Raw genomic sequence first — 17,105 nt, 5'->3', positions numbered from 1 at the left:
ATATTTCCTTTTGTATGTAAGTTTAGGTACCAAATGTTTTTACAAATTGTGAAGTTAAGCAATGGCCATTATCAGCTTACTTCACACAGCCATAGATGTATTATGTTGTACAGGCTCCTCCTAATAATGGTTTAGTTTTGGAAATGATAACAGTCTGATAAAAGCAAAAAGCAGAGGGTCTGGCTACGCATCAATACAGAAATAAAGAGTGCCTGTGTTTTACCTGTCAGGGTTCTGCGTACACACGTGCATCTGTAAGAGGATCCGCTGGGTGAAAGTCTTAAAGCATTGCCCACATTTCCAAAGGTGCCAGTCACTGAACTCAGAATTTAGTTGGCTGGTTGACGTTGGGCTTGCAAGAACTCGTTGGTTTTTGACACTGATCTGGTTAAATCCTGACTCGATAGGCCCAGACTTATCCAGAAGAGAAAAATTTCTGCTACACGGAGTCTGTGGAAATACTATGGATCGCTGTGGTGTGGCAGGGGGTAGTTTGCTACTTTTGTTAAATGGCTGTAGGGTGTCTGGTCTGGACATGGCCTCCATTACAGTTGAAGGGACATTCACTGGGAGAAAACAAAAAAAGTAAATAAGATCTGCTTTACTATTTCTTAAAACTAATACAATTTGGGGAGAAAATCAAAAACATTCAAAGTCTATTTTTTGCTGACTAGATTCAAACAATTTAATGTTGTTATAACACATATAAAAAGGGCTGGAGTGAGACTGCGATCTGAACGGAGAAGCTGGTTCTGCCATGTAGGAAGTTATCTGAAGAGAGATGTAAGAGTTTGTAATGGGCCAGAGAAGAGTGACAAGAGTGGTTAGAAGTATGATACAATAGGATTCACATCTGAGAGAAAATTCTGCAGGTCTTACACTATATCAAATCTCTGTGTTGCAGAAAACAGACACAGCAGTAGTTCCCTTATCCTATCAATGGGCAGTCACTAAAAAGCAATATTATACCCTCATTTATACACACAAAGTCTGTACAATACAAATAAGTGTCTTCAGTGTGATTGCTTGCATGATTAAGTTCACGATGAGACATTGGAAAATATATGCCTAAATATCTTTGTACCTCAGTTCCCCACCAATAAAATGGGATTACTAATACTTCCCTACCTCACAGAGGTGTTGATAAGATAGATTGATTAAGGTTTGTGAGGCACTCACATATTTTGATGATGAGCACAATGCAACACATGAGAAAATAAAATTCTGCATTCAGTGCAGCATTTGGATGTTGTGCAGTAAATGAGTCATGGGGAGTCGCACACATAAAAGAAATATTCGAAATCTGCCTCATTCCTTGAGCACTGTCCATCTTGTGCACTGAATGAGGCAGGGATTCTGTGGAAAAAATAGTATGTGATCATGTACTTAAAGACTGTATGAAAACGCACAATGTCACATGGATGTCTTAAATTCTGGTGTTTCGTAACTTTTGAGTGCTTGAATTTGCAACCATAACATTCTTTTAATGGAGCATTTGGGGATTTCTCTCTCTCTCTCTCTCTCTCACACACACACACACACACACACACACACAGATTTACCTTCTGAATACAAGTATGTCTAGTTGAGATACAGTAGCAGTTTCAAATGGTCTGTTTAATGAATAATTGTGACTAATGTCTGAATAGTTACTGAAATTAAAAATACTGAAATAAAAAAATGCAGTACAAACCCATTTTGATATGGTACTGTAAATAATACAAAGTTCCTTTACAAAATTATTTTTTTAATGTTTCCTCAACCAAAACAAACATGGTAATCCATGTTATTTAATTTATTTATGTCTAGTCCTTTCTATGTTGCTCTTCACTGTACAATCTGAGGGCCTATTTTATGAGTAGTGTTACCTCCAGTAGGATGTGCATTGCGTCTGCAGTACAGTTTTTAAAACACATCCAAACATTTTAGGTGTATGGAAAAACATGTGCAGTAGAGCCTGTCATATGTAAACTTTTCTTTTCATAACTCTGTTTTAAGTTTCTCTGTCACATAAGGGAGACTTAATTTAAAAAAACATTGTAAGCATAAAACCTCCATCAAGAGACTCAAATAATGAGGTTTAAGAGCTAAGTAATATTGTCACAGTTCATTGTGGGTGAAATTCACCCTTGTGCAGAGGAACAGCACAAGGGCTATTTTGAGGGTTTAAGTGGCACTTAGGTTATGCATAGGCCTGGTGCTGGGCCTCTGCCCAGAGATGAATTTTTCCCTTTCTGTCGATCTCCCTAGCTTGTGGATGAAACTCCTTGGTTTCCCTTGTAGCGAAGCAGTAAGTGACAATATTTAAAGATTTAACTGTGATGGGATTTTGTTCACTGTATCGTTTAAAAAAAATGATTTTGTAAAGTACAACTCACAGAAATGAAAATAATATTTCTGTATTACACACTGGAGCAGATGATTTTTTTTAGTGCTAAACATTATGGCCAAAATTTAATGTCTTTAAAACTCTTCTCAAGTATAAGAGATTTGAAAACTCAAGATGAAAAAGGATGTTTATTTTTGACAGTTTAATCCCTGGTATCTTGCTGTTTTATTGCTGCCTGGTTCAGTATTTAAGTTGCTAAGAGACCCAAGTTCATCTCAGTATAGCTGTTTAAGTATCCAAGTATTTGACTGAAAAAATATAATATATAGTTGATTATGCGCTGGCAGCCACAGGGTCATTTTTGGCCAAAGTCATTCAATATGTTGTTGTTTGCTTCTTCCACTACATAGACACACATGGCTGTCACAATGGAAAAGAGTTCCCTGATGCAAGCTGAAAGAAGGTTGAGAGAGACGCACACAAAAATACTAGGAGGTGCTGAGCACTCTTAATTCCCACTGAAGACAAGTACACACACCTTGCATGACTGGGTCTGTGATATAAATAATTTGCTTTTTTAAAATTCACAGTAAAATCAAATGGCCGGGGAGACGAATGAATGGAATTGGGGATAGTTGTGACAGGACGGGGGCTCCATCATCATATTAGGTTATTTGTAATTAGCCTTTATTTAAAGGAACTAGCATTTTCTCTAACCACAAGGACCGCATCTCTATGGACAGCCAGCCTGGGCCTCCATCAACACATCCCACACTAATATGATGAAGCAGCATTGACAGTGACTGGAAAGATCACATTATGTTATCTTTTTGGCAAGACAGTAAATCCTATTATAGAACTGGCAACTAGAGAGAGGGTTGGGGAAGTAAATAGAGAATAAACCTATGCCATGGGGGGGAACCTGCAATTTAGGTCTCAGTCCTGCCCACCTGTAGGTATGTGCATTTTAATCATATAAGTCGTTCCACAGACATCATATATCTTAAGGATTTTCAGAATCAGGGCCTTTGTAATCGTCCAACTTACCTTAAATAAATATCCAGGGTTTACTTCAGACTTCTTAAGAAACACAAGGAACAAAACAGATTAATTGTGAAATATGCATTGTGGACATATAGTTAGAAATAAAATACTTACAGTTTTCATCCTGTGCAATACACTGTAAAGGGATTCCAAAGAAAGATGTGTAGCTGTCATTGTACCACACCAGCAGTTCGGTGCCTCTGGGGATATCTATACAGGCCCTGTAGAATATATTTGACCTAGTCATAACAAACAGAAAAATAGCCCAATTTAAGAACAGGTAGCGCTCCTTTTACCATATTTACTATTATGATGGAATTCCACCGTTTTGGAAGAATTTCTGCAAGTTATCCCAAAAGAATAGCTCATTGATTATAGTAAACCTGAATCCATCTCATCAATGTGGGACTCCAATTAGTGCTTGTAAAACAGGATAACAAACCGCTTAAAGCTACTTTGTAACTAAGGTAGTTTAAGCCCTAAGAAAATGTTTTACAAAACATAATAAGCTATTGTTGTTGCAGTATCCTTTTTGAAAGAAAGTTTAAGGCAGACAGGTTTTTTTGTTTCAAAAACATTCCAGTGCAGAATTTGGAATGCAAACACGGCAGCATTGCACCAGTGCACAAGATGCAGGAAATGGGACCGACTCAAAACAGATCAGTTTATTTTCACTATCCAAACTGAGGGAAACGTCAAACACACAGTTTAGATGGTAAAAAGTAAATAGATAATAATTCTTTTAGATTTAGTAAGTGCTGTTAGTAACAAAGTGAAGAATTTTTTAAATACAGAAGATGATTTTTAACATGTGCTCTCTTATATTTCCTTCAGTCTCACAACAGAAATATACCTCCCAAAAGAGAGAGAACTAAGGTTGAATAATATGGACTTTTGGCCCAGAAGAGTCCAGAAAACAGGGCTTGTAATGAAGAAGAGTTACTGAGGAAATCTTTCTCAATATGAAACATGGGAACAAGGTTGATGGCCCCTCAGGTAAGTATGATTTAGTATTTACCATAACTGAGAATCCTTCTGTAAGTTCTATCCCGATCTCACTTTGAGTTAAAGAACTCGAGTAATTCCAATGAAGTTAGAGTTAGGTGCAAAATCGGTGTGAGATCGAATCAAGCATCTAGAAGAGGAACTGAAAATCTTATTGGTTTGTAGTAGCTTTTTGCTTAAGCCTGGTACAGTACAGTAAAACGCTCTTATATGAGATGGATAGAAATTCAATACATACAAGAAGAGCATTCCACTCTGCCTGAACGATTACACACCAAAATGATACAGTCAAGGTACCAAGAAAGGACCATTTTTTAAAACAGCTTGCGTAAGGCAGAAAAATATCTATAGACTAAAAAAAATAAATGTTAGACCTCAACTGGTTTTCTCAGTGAAAAATTGCTACAAATATTAGCCTGAAGTTCAAGATAAAAGCGTTTAGGATTGGTAGGCCTTAAATTTAGCCTTTCTGTAAAGAATTTGCCGTAGCAGTGCAATATGTTCCTTGTATAACACTGCAGACATAAGGAGAATCCTTCACCACATTTTTCATGGCAGTGAGATATGCACTTGTCAACATATTTTGTCACCGCAAAGTGGCTCTTGGCAACAGGATCATAAAGATCAATAAAAAAGTGCAGATTCTCAATATTTTACTAGCAGCTGCAAAAATTTCATTTATCTTGTTATTTTCTCGCTTACTGCCACCCTGTCTCAGGAGGGCACTGCTAGCTAAGCAGAATGTTTTTCCCAACATTCTATGAATATCTGACAAAAACTCTTGCCTTCGTGTATCTCTTGTTCATTCTCTCTCACTCTCTTGCTCTGCTCCTTTCTCTCGCTCATTCTCTCTCTCTCTCTCTCTCTCCCCCAAAGCTGTACACGTTATTAATTCTTTCCACCGTTACATAAAAATCAAAATTGGAGCCATGCTATAAATCACCAGCATCTCCTAACTTGAGAAAAATCGAGTCTACTTTGTACTTCACCCTTGTAACATTTCATCTCTCAGTTTGGCTTCCCTTAATATAAACACAGCAGCCCGGCAAATGAATGTGCTAAAACCAAATGACACACTTTGCCGCTGAAAGAGCAGAACTGTTTTTGAGCAATGGGTGGTCTGTGAAGCTTGGAGTAGGCCGAAAAAAAATGTGTAAGCGTACACCGTTCCTTACAAGCGTACAGAGCTTCCAAAACTCGCAGAAATCTCTGCATGCTGAAGTACATCAAAGGGATTTTTCCCTTTTCGGATAATATTTCCTTTGCTGACATGTATTTAGTATTGTGGTTGGATGACTCATAAAGATAGCTTCATGGCGTCCCAACGCAGTTGAAGCAGAACACATGCCAACAAACATTATTGTCAGCCTCAAAATAAAAACAAAACGTTCAGCTAAGGGTCAATCAATCAAGAGCGCTTTGAAGAAAATTCCATTTAGATATTACAAATCATAACAGAATGAATTTAAACCAGCTGACTTTCTGTGAGGAGGACGTCCATGTACAATAAAAATTAGACCGGTTTTTCAGTGTCCAACTTTTCTATTTTCTTACACTTGGATTCAGTCACTGGTGATGGATGCCAGTTTTTTAAATTGTGTTTTTGTAGTTCATTTTACAAAGATCTGAAGTAATCAAAAACAGATCAACAGAGGGAACTCTAAGTAAAAGCTCCATCATGAAAGCAGAGTTGTAAAATGTACTTAATATTGACAGATGTGTAACGACTTTCTCATGCCCATATTTCATTTATGTTTTTCATCTATATGTTTGTATACATACACACACTGTACACATACTCAAACATGGTTGTCTCAGTGGTTCATAACATATGTGGACTACCAACCAAAAGTGCTCTTTACATCACAGAGACAACCTTAGTTTAAACAGACCATTTAAAAAATGAACCATCAGAATTATAGCTAAAAATATAAATATTTAAGACTACAATAAAAGTTTGTAATAATATAATAAAACACTGTCATATATTCTTCTTTGATTTGTTACTTTATTTTGACAAGGGGCCAGAAACAAAGTTGAAAAATGCTATTGGGCCATTTTATCATTGTTAAACTGGCACCCTAAAAGAAAATCATCAAACTGTGTGTATTTTTCATTTTTGTTTGCATTCATATTTGTTAAAATAGTTAAAATATTATAAATAAGTTTAAGACCTGTCATTAAAAAAAAGAAAACCCAAAATAAATAGCCAACAGCAGGAGTGCTCAGCTTAGTTCCCAAACATTCTTTGATGTACTTGCTATAACATTTAATAAAGCCAAACAGTCGCTTCTGATTCTGAAGGGGGAAGATTTGTTTATGGCTGAGATCATATATTTATGTAACACATTTTCTAGGTTTTTTGCTATTGTTTGTAGGGGGAGAAATGGGAGCCATAATTTCTTTACACATTCTTTTTTACATTCTCATTTTTATTTTGTTATAACCTTCACTTGCTATTGACATCATAGGCATAGGCCACAAGACCATCTTGGCTGACAGGTGCATTCAGCAGATGCATATTTGGGTCATAAATGCCCAATGATGCTCCCCAAACTGAATTTTGAACACTGAAGTCTGATGTTTTCATTTCAAATGCGGCCTTCTCCTTGTCCTTCTCCCCTAACACAATTATTTATTGTAAGAGAGGGACAACTCTTCAAGCAAACTACTCTTTCCAGAGCAGTCTACTGAGACTACTCAAAGGATGTGCAGATTGCTTTGTACAATGTGATCTGCATACATGTTCCTCTTCTAATGACAGAGGGTTTAAATCATCAGGAACATCAGTGAGATCAGAATCAACCCTGTAGTATGTGCTCTCAATGATGTCCCCCTCCTCAGTTTTTGACAACCAAACTTAAGAGCTCTTAAATCCATACTACCAAGTTTGTACTGTACAAAATGAAGCCATCCAAGAAAGCCCAACAACTGTTTGTGAACTGGTGATAATTACAATTCTGACTTTTCACTTCAAGGATTTTTTTCTTGCAGCAAATAAATCAAGACATACTTTACCTGTACTGAACTACTGTTAGGTTCTGTTCCCCACAGTGCCTTGCACATCGGATATACCTCATCCAACTTGACTTACTGGGTTCCCCGCCATCAATAAAGTGCTGTAGTGTCCCATCTTGGTCATATATCTGGAGAAGAGGTCAGAAGGTCAAGGAGTTAGAACGAATCATCAGCAATCATTTTCACTGCTTTGCCAGTGTCTCTGGGTGCCTGTTCCAGAAATTTATTGCCATGAGATTTGTCACTGCTTATTAATGCCCTTAGAAATACAAACGGAATAACAGAGAAATATTTTTGGTGATGCAAGTTTATCATGTTCCCCTTATCAAGCCAATCTTTTTATATTAAACATATTTGTGGTGTCTCAAAGATGTGACCATGTTTCCCAAAGAATATTTAACCTATTTTTGACAGGCCAGCCTTAAATAATGAACTGCCAGATAAACAAGAAAATCTGGATGTAAAGGCTGTATTGAAATGGCTGGAACAGCTGAGCAAGGGTTAGTAATCCCTAAACATCTAAAGAAGTAGGTTTTTTACCCATGAAAGCTTATGCCCAAATAAATCTGTTAGTCTTTAAGGTGCCACCAGACTCCTTGTTGTTTTAATCCCTAAACAGGGATCACTTCTTTCACATTTCAAATGCAGCAAAAGCTTGTACTTCAGGACAGGATGGTATAGAGTTTAATACAGCAAATACTAATCAATTGGGGAGCCCTAAGATTCATAGCACTAAAATTAATGGAAGTGAAAGGAGAAAGAGTAATTAAAAGTACAATTTCTGAGATAGCAAATGAGAAACCAGTCTTGAAGAATCTATGTTTTCTTAAATATGACATCCCTGCTAAGGACAGGAAAACCAGTCTGAAGTTTAAAAAAGAACCCCACCGCCCTCTTCTTATTGTGTCCTCCTAAAACCAAAGAATCAAACCTCTTTGGAGGCTCTGCAATATTAGGTTAGCTTTTAGTTCTCCATTATTTTTCGTACACGGATGCACTGGGATTGGGATTGGAACCAGAAAACCGAGACTACAGTGAGAGAGCCTGTTCTCACAGCCTTTTAAATCAAATTTTGCAAATCATTTGGATAGTTTGGTTAAGTTTCAGATCAGCACTCGAACTGTTGGCTGCTTATCCAAACCAAACCTGATCTCCAAATCTGTTGAGATCGCCCATTTATTAATTCCTGTCCCTTTAAGAGCACTTTCTTTCATGACATGCTTGCAGAAAAACATCTAAGTATACTAAAAATAATCTGCTCTTTTAAACATGTGTTTAGCTAATAAAACAGGGAAAATATACATATATTAAATTGAATTGAAGATTTAAAAAGAAAACACATTATCAATTCCATAAACTCAATGTTATGTTGGCAGGATTGATCCAGAAATGATATTGAATAAATCAGTGTAAATGTGTTTCAATCATCATTTTAAAAAAACAACTTGCTTTTAACCATGAACACATTAAATGCACCAAACAGGGCCAGTCAGCAGTAGCACAGCGCCCTACCACATGGGAGATATGAGCTTACAACCTGACCTTATTTCTTTGCTCCTGGTTGAGAAAGGTTGGGATTTCTTCAGAGGCAATGTATTCATCACTGGGAGATGATGAAGAGGAAAGTGAGTCTTCTACAATGATGCATATAAGTTATTCATGAGTGGCTATAACAAGCTAAAGATGGAACCATGCCTGATGCTCCTTGACTGGAGGGCCAGCTAATCCAAGAGCTAAGAAGTGATGGAATAATTAGGTGAACATAGCAGGGATCCTCAGGGCTTTAAGGGTGTCTTAGAGGAAAAAAGACCTGTGTCTAAAAAGGACAAGTAAATGTTCTTGATGGTTTTCATTTGTTGTTTTTTCCATGTGTGGTACCTTGTTATTAACTAACAAAAACATGAACTGACATCCTTTTTCATATAAATACATGCTAATTTATTGTACAAATATAGGCAAATATTTTACAATGAATAAAACGTATGTAACGGAGAGGGAAAAGTTTTACAGGAAATGTGCCCACAAAGAGAGAGAGAAGGAAAAATTAATGACTAACAGTGTTTGGCTGGAGCCATCTTGGCAAAATCTGTCTAAACAGTTTTTCACACAATGCTTATTTATTTATTTATGTATTTATTAAAGGTATTTTTATGGTGCCTCGCATAGCAACATGGCTTACACTGAGGCAAAAAAAATCCCATTCATAGAGCTAATATCCCCCTCTATGCCATGAATTCTAAAAGATAGAGATGAAAAAGATGAGAACAGCAGATCAGGTGACAGGGTAAATGGACCCAGCATTTATAGATAAACATGGACAAATAGAGGCCTTTCCACACTTTCTGAATATGACTAGCTAGGACAGGGGTGAGCAACGTTCGGCACGCGGCTCGGCAGGGTAAGCACCCTGGCGGGCCGGGCCAGTTTATTTACCTGCTGATGCGGCAGGTTCGGCCGATCACGGCCCCCACTGGCCATGGTTCGCCTTCCCGGGCCAATGGGGGTGGCGGGAAGCTGCGGCCAGCACATCCCTCAGCCCGCGCCGCTTCCCGCTGCCCCCATTGGCCCAGGACAGCGAACCGCGGCGAGTGGGGGCCACGATCGGCCGAACCTGCCGCGTCAGCAGGTAAATAAACTGGCCTGGCCCGCTAGGGTGCTTACCCTGCCGAGCCGCGTGCCGAACGTTGCTGACCCCTGAGCTAGGACCTGCCACTGAGCATGTCTTAGTACCAATTCACTCAAGCTTCACTCTTGAGTGGAAATAATCCCCTTTATAAGACAAGAATGAACTGAATTATAGCCCTCATCCAAAGTGTACTGGACTTCCATTTACTTTACTCAGCTTTGGATCAGGCCCTGTAACTGTTACTTCATTTTACTGCTGACTTGTACCTATGGTTTAGCTTTCTGTATGTCACCATACTGCCCCACAACTGTAGCAGCAATGTCTATAAAAGCAGACGGGAACTCTAAATTGGGCAAAGTTTCATAACTCTGCTAGCTCTTCTTATGTTTGGGAGACATCACAATTTCTCTATCATATTTTCTATCGGATTAATGGCAGAGAAAGGAAGGGGAAATTGCTAAAATGTTGTTGATTACCTGATGTTCTGGTTCCTCACCAAAGACAACTGTGTTTTCCCCATTTCAAATGAACCCACAGCAGTCCAATTCCTGTTATGCCACAAACCAAAATCTATAGTGCCATGAAGCAGAGGGCCTTTAACACTAAAGCAAGAAGGACATTGCTACATTGTCTGTGAGTTTTGTTAAATCACAAAACTCCAGTTGAGGTCTAAAAATGTTGATTCACTATATCATTATATTTTTGTCTAACTCAGGCAACAAGTATGACGGGGGGAAAAGCATAATCAGCTATAATGTAGAATATTTATACTCTAACACAAGCTGTGAATGGAGCTACTCTGGCATATTATATACATTTACACACACACACATATGCATACTATGCCTGTAGCGAAGCAAGCCTTGTAATAAATTGCATTTACTATGCATTTACCTTTGATGGGATTGATAAGTGAACAGACAAAACATTTTGGGATTACTTTTAACAGATTCCAGAAGAAGCTGCCATTCTGAAAATAAGGTATTCTTTCCCCAACTCTGGCTGGAGAACCCACTTGCCACTAGGTGCCACAACCCTCCTCACCCTGTGCCTTTCCCTGATATGACCAAGGGAGTGGAATCCAACCAATTCATTGTCTCCCTCTTTCTCCCCATGTTGTTTCTTTCAGTCAGAGCTGGGAGCAGCATCCAACCTGCTTACTCTCTTCCCTTCCCTCTTCTGAGCCAATATAACTGTTGATTCGTTATTAGTTTTGCTAATAAGTAGTATGTTAACATTTCCTATCTTTAGTCAGTTCTAATTTATCTTAAGTAGTACACTGAGCTATTGGTACAATTCAGATACTGACAAGAGGTTATTGTATAAGGGTTATTTATATGGTACAACTTGTTCCTTTTTTATTAATCTCTATGCAATAGAATATTGATGTTTTACAGTTAAAGAGATTATATACTCAAATTTAAATGCAAAAATGTATGATGATTTTGCAGTTATAATCCCTTGGTTTCAGATTATCAGATGTCCCCACTTTCTTGTCCAGAGCCAGAGTATAGGTCAAAGTGGAAGAGGGCTCTAGTTGACACAAACTATTGAAAGTAATCTCTTTTCCAGTTTTTATTGCCCCTTCTCAAGAATACAGACTCCCCGACATTTAGGGGCATAGGCACAGTGAGTAGCAGCAGACTATTAGGTATATGAAGGGCAGATGACCAACATCTTTCCAGGTTGCCATCAATGCTGCTACATAAGCTAGATGTGTTCAGAGCAGGATATAATGGAGACAACAACTAGGCAGTTGGTGCGCTGAGACTGCTGCTTCTTATTTCAAATATAATTGTTTCATCTGCCCTGTTTGTTTTTCTCCACTTGTCTTTTGGCATATGCTAAGATTGTAATCTCTTTTGGGGGCAGGGTTTGTCTTTTAATTGCATGTATATACAGCACTACACAATGGGGTCTTGATCCTTGATTGCAGCCTTTGGGGACAACCAGAATACTATAATACATCATTATTAAAATAAAATAATAATAATAATAATTAATAATAGTCTTTTCAAACCAGATAATATATCATGTAAGTGATCCTTAAAAAAAATCTATGCAAAATGGTTACTAAACAAAATAAAAAAAATACTGTAACCAAGCAGTTGGGTACTATTTAGAATATTCAGAGGCATTCGTATGAATTTAAATGTGACCGTTTTTGGAGGGGCATGTTAAACACACACATATTATACACATCAAACCATCAATACACATAAGTACATCATATGCATAGAAATAAACAGCAGTACACTCACCATTTCAACAAAAATACATGCACTGTGGAGCCATCTGAATAAATGTATCCACAAGTACTTGGTGTGGTGGGGTCACATCGCTCCTCCGGCCCTGGAGCCGCGACAGGGAGAGAGAGCAAGAGAGCCCCTCTCTCTCTCTCCCTGCTGCAGTCCCGGGGCCAGAGGAGCTCTGTGTCCCTGCTTCCCCGGCCTCTACACACACACACACACACACACACACACACACACACACACACCATGCATGCCCCTGAAAATATGTCATGTACTAAATTTAAATGAAACCAGGCACCTCCCACTTGGATCAGACCCCCCCACCCGCGAAACAAGCTGATGTCCTAGGCACTGCCACAAACAATAATAATAATAATAATAATAATTAATAATAAATGAATAACAAAATGCCAGACAAGACATGGCAAAAGCATTCAGAAAACTCTGAATCATTTTCACCCAGATGCTGCCATCTAGGCTCTTGATTAACATGCCAGGTACATGGCAAAATACCCCTCCAGTGCCGTTAGATGTACAAGGTCCAGAAGTGCCACAGTAATTGTAATGGAAGGTTGGAATTTTGGTGGAGCATTTCTGCACAGAGAGGCAAGCCAGCAGTGAAACAGTTAAATACAATTTCACAGGAGAGAGAGTGAGGGGAAAAAATGGTTAGTTCAGTCAAGTTCTTTCCTCAGTATCTGTTGCTTAGCTTTGTTCTCTTTCCATGGCCTAATGAAGGATTGTGTCTTTTGAAAGTCTGCCTGCATTTTATTTTTCCACTTAACCCAATAAAGTGTATTAGTGTACAACTTAACTGACCTCTTGTTTTCCTTGCTTGCAAAAAGAGGAAAGACTGGCCCGTACAGTGGAATTTTTTAAAGAGAAAACATATATGGTTCTATATTCAGATTCTAAAAGTGACTATTAAAATTATACTTTTATTTATGTTGTAAGGCATCAAAGAGATGGCTAAAACTCCCAAACTCTGCAAATTAATTCTTACCATTGGTAGAGGATTTTTTTACTTTTTGCTGTACAATACTTTCTATATTGATATGACACATATAAGGTCATGGTAACTATAATATGCAGCAAGGATGAGATTTTCAAAAGACTTCCCTCAATATTAGATACTGGAAGCTGCCTGTAGGAGTTTCTATGGAATCCAATGCCCTCCTGAAGGGACTAAAATATCAAGCCCTTCAGGACCCATTGCAATGCCCATATTTTCATTTATGTTTTTGGAGAAGAGAATTGTGTGTAATAAAGGCTGGCATATGTGGGTATGCTGTGGTACTCTGACCTGATATCACTGGTTGGTTATTTGTTTTGGGAAAGCTGCTGTATGTGTCATTGTATTAGTAAAATTATGTTAACCTAGATTAGTGGATGGGCATTTTTACCCCCTTTATTGTGTTAAAAACCTTACTCAGTAGATAAATAATAACTAAATAACAATACTTCAAATGGTGAAAATGTTGAGAGAAAAATACAAACCAAAACCCAAGGACAAAAGACAAATATGGGACAAAATACTTCTAGAACTTGCAAAACTGCTCTAGATGCTTCTCAACATTTTATTTTATTTTTAAATTTAAAACATTCACTATTTATACAAAAATTAGCAATGATCCTGAACTTAAGATGTGGTTTTCTTTTTAACCCAAAGTCCATCCCCACAGTCTATATTTAATTGGGAAATTTTGACTTTTGTCTCTCTTTATCTCAATAACATCTTATTCCAAATCTTTCAAGCTTTCCCGACGGTTGGATCTCTTTGACAACTCAAGCACGTTCTTTATTTGAAGAAAATAGGTTATAATTAAGCAAAGTAACTAACAATTTGTATTGCAGAGAGTTTTGCAGCCCAATATTGATCCTATTGATTTCTAGGGAGTTGACTATTAATGTATTTAAAGTTAAGCACATGCTGAAGTGCTTGGATAGATCAGGACTATAGCGCTTGGCACTTTGCAGGATCAAGCCCTAAGGTAATAAACCTGGTCTCTAGCATGCAAATGGCTTGAAATCCCGGATTTATTTAGGCCACACATAAAATGGGAATAATAATGATTATTCATTTTTGTTAAGAACTTTGAGATCTATAGATGAAAATGTGCTATGTAAATGTAAAGCGTTAGTATTAGTTACATATGTCAAGTGCTGTAACTAAACACAGCGTGGTTCAGTGTCTTGACTGAGAGGCACAGTGGTGCAGTAGATTAGCTAGGGCTACAGAATAAAATGTCTTGGGTCTGATACTTAATGTTATTTATTTTTTAGCACTTCTAATCAGCACTCAGCAAAAATGAGCTGCACTGTGTGTGAGTAGCTAACTTAGTTGATTAGGAAATATGAGTATTTTGACAGAGACACACTTAATGAGGAAGCATCACTAAAATAATTATAAATTTAGCCAGTGTTGCTCTCTCTTTGATTTATTAATCTGGTAACCCCTCATCCTATTTACTGAAGATTTGAAACTCATCTCTTTATTCACCTACGCAAAACAAAACATGAAAAAGACCAAAGCCAACTCACAAGCATGGGAAATTCCCCAAGCACATCATTTACAAAAACCCACCATTTAAAAGAAAGGCAATAATTAGATAAACACATAATAAATTTTAAACTAGCTATATAATAAACAAACACAAGCACAAAGAAATTCATGTTCCATCACATGGAACCTTAAATTTGGTGCAAAATTATTATTATTATTATTACATCAGTAATATCAAAATACAAACAAAAACTATTTTGAAAAATAATTTAAAATATCCATGTATAGCTGAATTACACTGACACATCCATAACTAATTTTACCATAAGATGATAATGTTACATGGCTTTTCTCTTAAGCTATATAGACATTATTTCCAAGAAACGTCAATTATAAGTGCTTTACTAAACATTCTACTCTCAGTTGATAAACAGATTAACTTGATATTTGAACTTTAAAATATGCCTCAAAAAGACTATCTAGGGACAGATATCAATATAACAAAAATATTTTTTTAAGAACCAAGAACTCCTGGGTTAGTATTAAAGTGGTTGGGTTGTGATGAAATATTCATTCATTAATACTTGATAATAAAAACAAACACATAATTCCTATTTGGATGGTGTAAAGTACTATAGTAAGTGGGCCTTTTAGAGAGAAAGGTACATACACACTATGTCCTTAACTATCAATATACACCTCTACCCCGATATAACATGACCTGATATAACACGAATTCGGATATAATGCAGTAAAGTAGTGCTCCGGGGCGGGCGGGGTGCGCTCCGTCGGATCAAAGCAAGTTCGATATAACGCGGTTTCACCTATAATGCAGTAAGATTTTTTAGCTCCCGAGGATAGCGTTATATTGGGGGTAGAGGTGAACTTATTTTTAAAGGTTTGGATTTTGTAAATAATGTGATAGGTAACTACCATTGTTGTCACTTAGCAAAGTCAACTTTTTTTTTTAAACAACATTTTTTTGTTTTGCGAATCTTTATATTACACACACACACACACACACACACACACACACACTTTTCTGCTACAGTCAAAGGTTTCCAAACATTTTTAGATGCACTTAAAATGTCTTTAATTACTATTAGCAGAAAAAGAATCTAACTACATGAGCAGTAAGGAAACATCAGGAGGCCTCTTTGGAAGAAATTTAAAATGAAACATTCTTGAACGTTTGTTGGAGATCCTCCCCAGCAGCCTCTGCACATCTTTAAAAATGTAGAGAAATCAATCTTGATATTCAATGATCTATAACTGCCCAGGCTATCCTAAACACTTCTTTACAGTTAGTCATATGTGGTATGGACTGTACATCTTGCAATATCTACTTAATGTTTCTTCTCTTTAATTTAGCAGCCATCCTCTAGCCATTTTTTAAAAAGAAAATATTTGCCAACTAATATTAAAAACTACTTGGACTTAATGTATCTCAAAGGATTATAGCATATGAAAATATAAATACTGTTTGGAACTGTCTGTGTTAGGTGAAAGGCTTCATCTCTTTAGACCCCAATCCAGCAACTGCACACGTGTAGTCTCATTGCCCTCAGTGGGACTACTCATGTAAAGACACGCACGTGTGTAAATGGTTGCAGAACAGAGGTCTAATTCTGGAAAGCTGATGAGTTCATAAAACGGTTGATTTTAAATAAAAGTTTCAACGTTCAGATTTTGACACTGAAACCTGGAGGTCCCCTGTTGTAAAGGAGATTTCCATGTAACAATAAGGGCTAGTACTACTCAACAATATGGTCCTACACGGTGACGTTACAGACTTCAAACTAAATTTGTGTGAAATTGGTACCCAGATTTTCTCCAGCACAGAGACAAGGGCATGGAGGCAATGTAACTTTTAGGGCTGTAATAAGCAACATTCACCAGTTCACAAAGGCAAAACTCAGGAAATGTATACACACACTCTCTCTCTCTCTCTAAAGCTGATGGACTTCCCACAAAGCATTTTATGGCCTCCTCACTATATGCTTTTGTATCCTCTTAATGGCTCCAGTGACACAATAAAGCAAATGCCAGTGTTTAGTGCACCAGTAGTGCCAATTTGGAAGATTTTGCTTGGGTTTAGTATTTGAAGATCCATATTGTGCTAGGGTTACCATATTTTGTGCCTCCAAATGGAGGACACTCCACGGGGCCCCGCCCCCAGCCCCGCCCCAACTCCGCCCCCTCCCCAAAGTCTCCGCCCCCTCCCCTGCTTCCCGCGAACATTTAATTCGTGGGAAGCCTGAAGCAGGTAAGGGGGGGGGGGGGGAGGAGGCGCGGCCCAGGCTGGCCCCCCGGCGGCTCCAGCCTGGG

General features: G+C 37.8%; 1 protein-coding gene across 2 annotated transcripts in view; it reads right to left on the bottom strand.

The window, feature by feature from the left end:
- PRDM6 (PR/SET domain 6) overlaps positions 1 to 17,105 on the bottom strand; it is a 90,980-nt gene that overhangs the window by 21,952 nt on the left and 51,923 nt on the right. For both annotated transcript variants that reach the window (XM_034774303.1, XM_034774304.1), the window contains exons 4-6: positions 7,397 to 7,524; positions 3,488 to 3,612; positions 224 to 566 (exon numbers count right to left, since the gene is read on the bottom strand). In XM_034774303.1, the coding sequence (XP_034630194.1) occupies positions 224 to 566; positions 3,488 to 3,612; positions 7,397 to 7,524 (596 nt within the window). The remainder of the gene's footprint in view (positions 1 to 223; positions 567 to 3,487; positions 3,613 to 7,396; positions 7,525 to 17,105) is intronic.

This window comes from Trachemys scripta, chromosome 6, assembly GCF_013100865.1.
Source record: "Trachemys scripta elegans isolate TJP31775 chromosome 6, CAS_Tse_1.0, whole genome shotgun sequence".
NCBI classification, from domain to species: domain Eukaryota; kingdom Metazoa; phylum Chordata; order Testudines; family Emydidae; genus Trachemys; species Trachemys scripta.
This window is presented reverse-complemented; position numbering and strand designations above follow the sequence as displayed.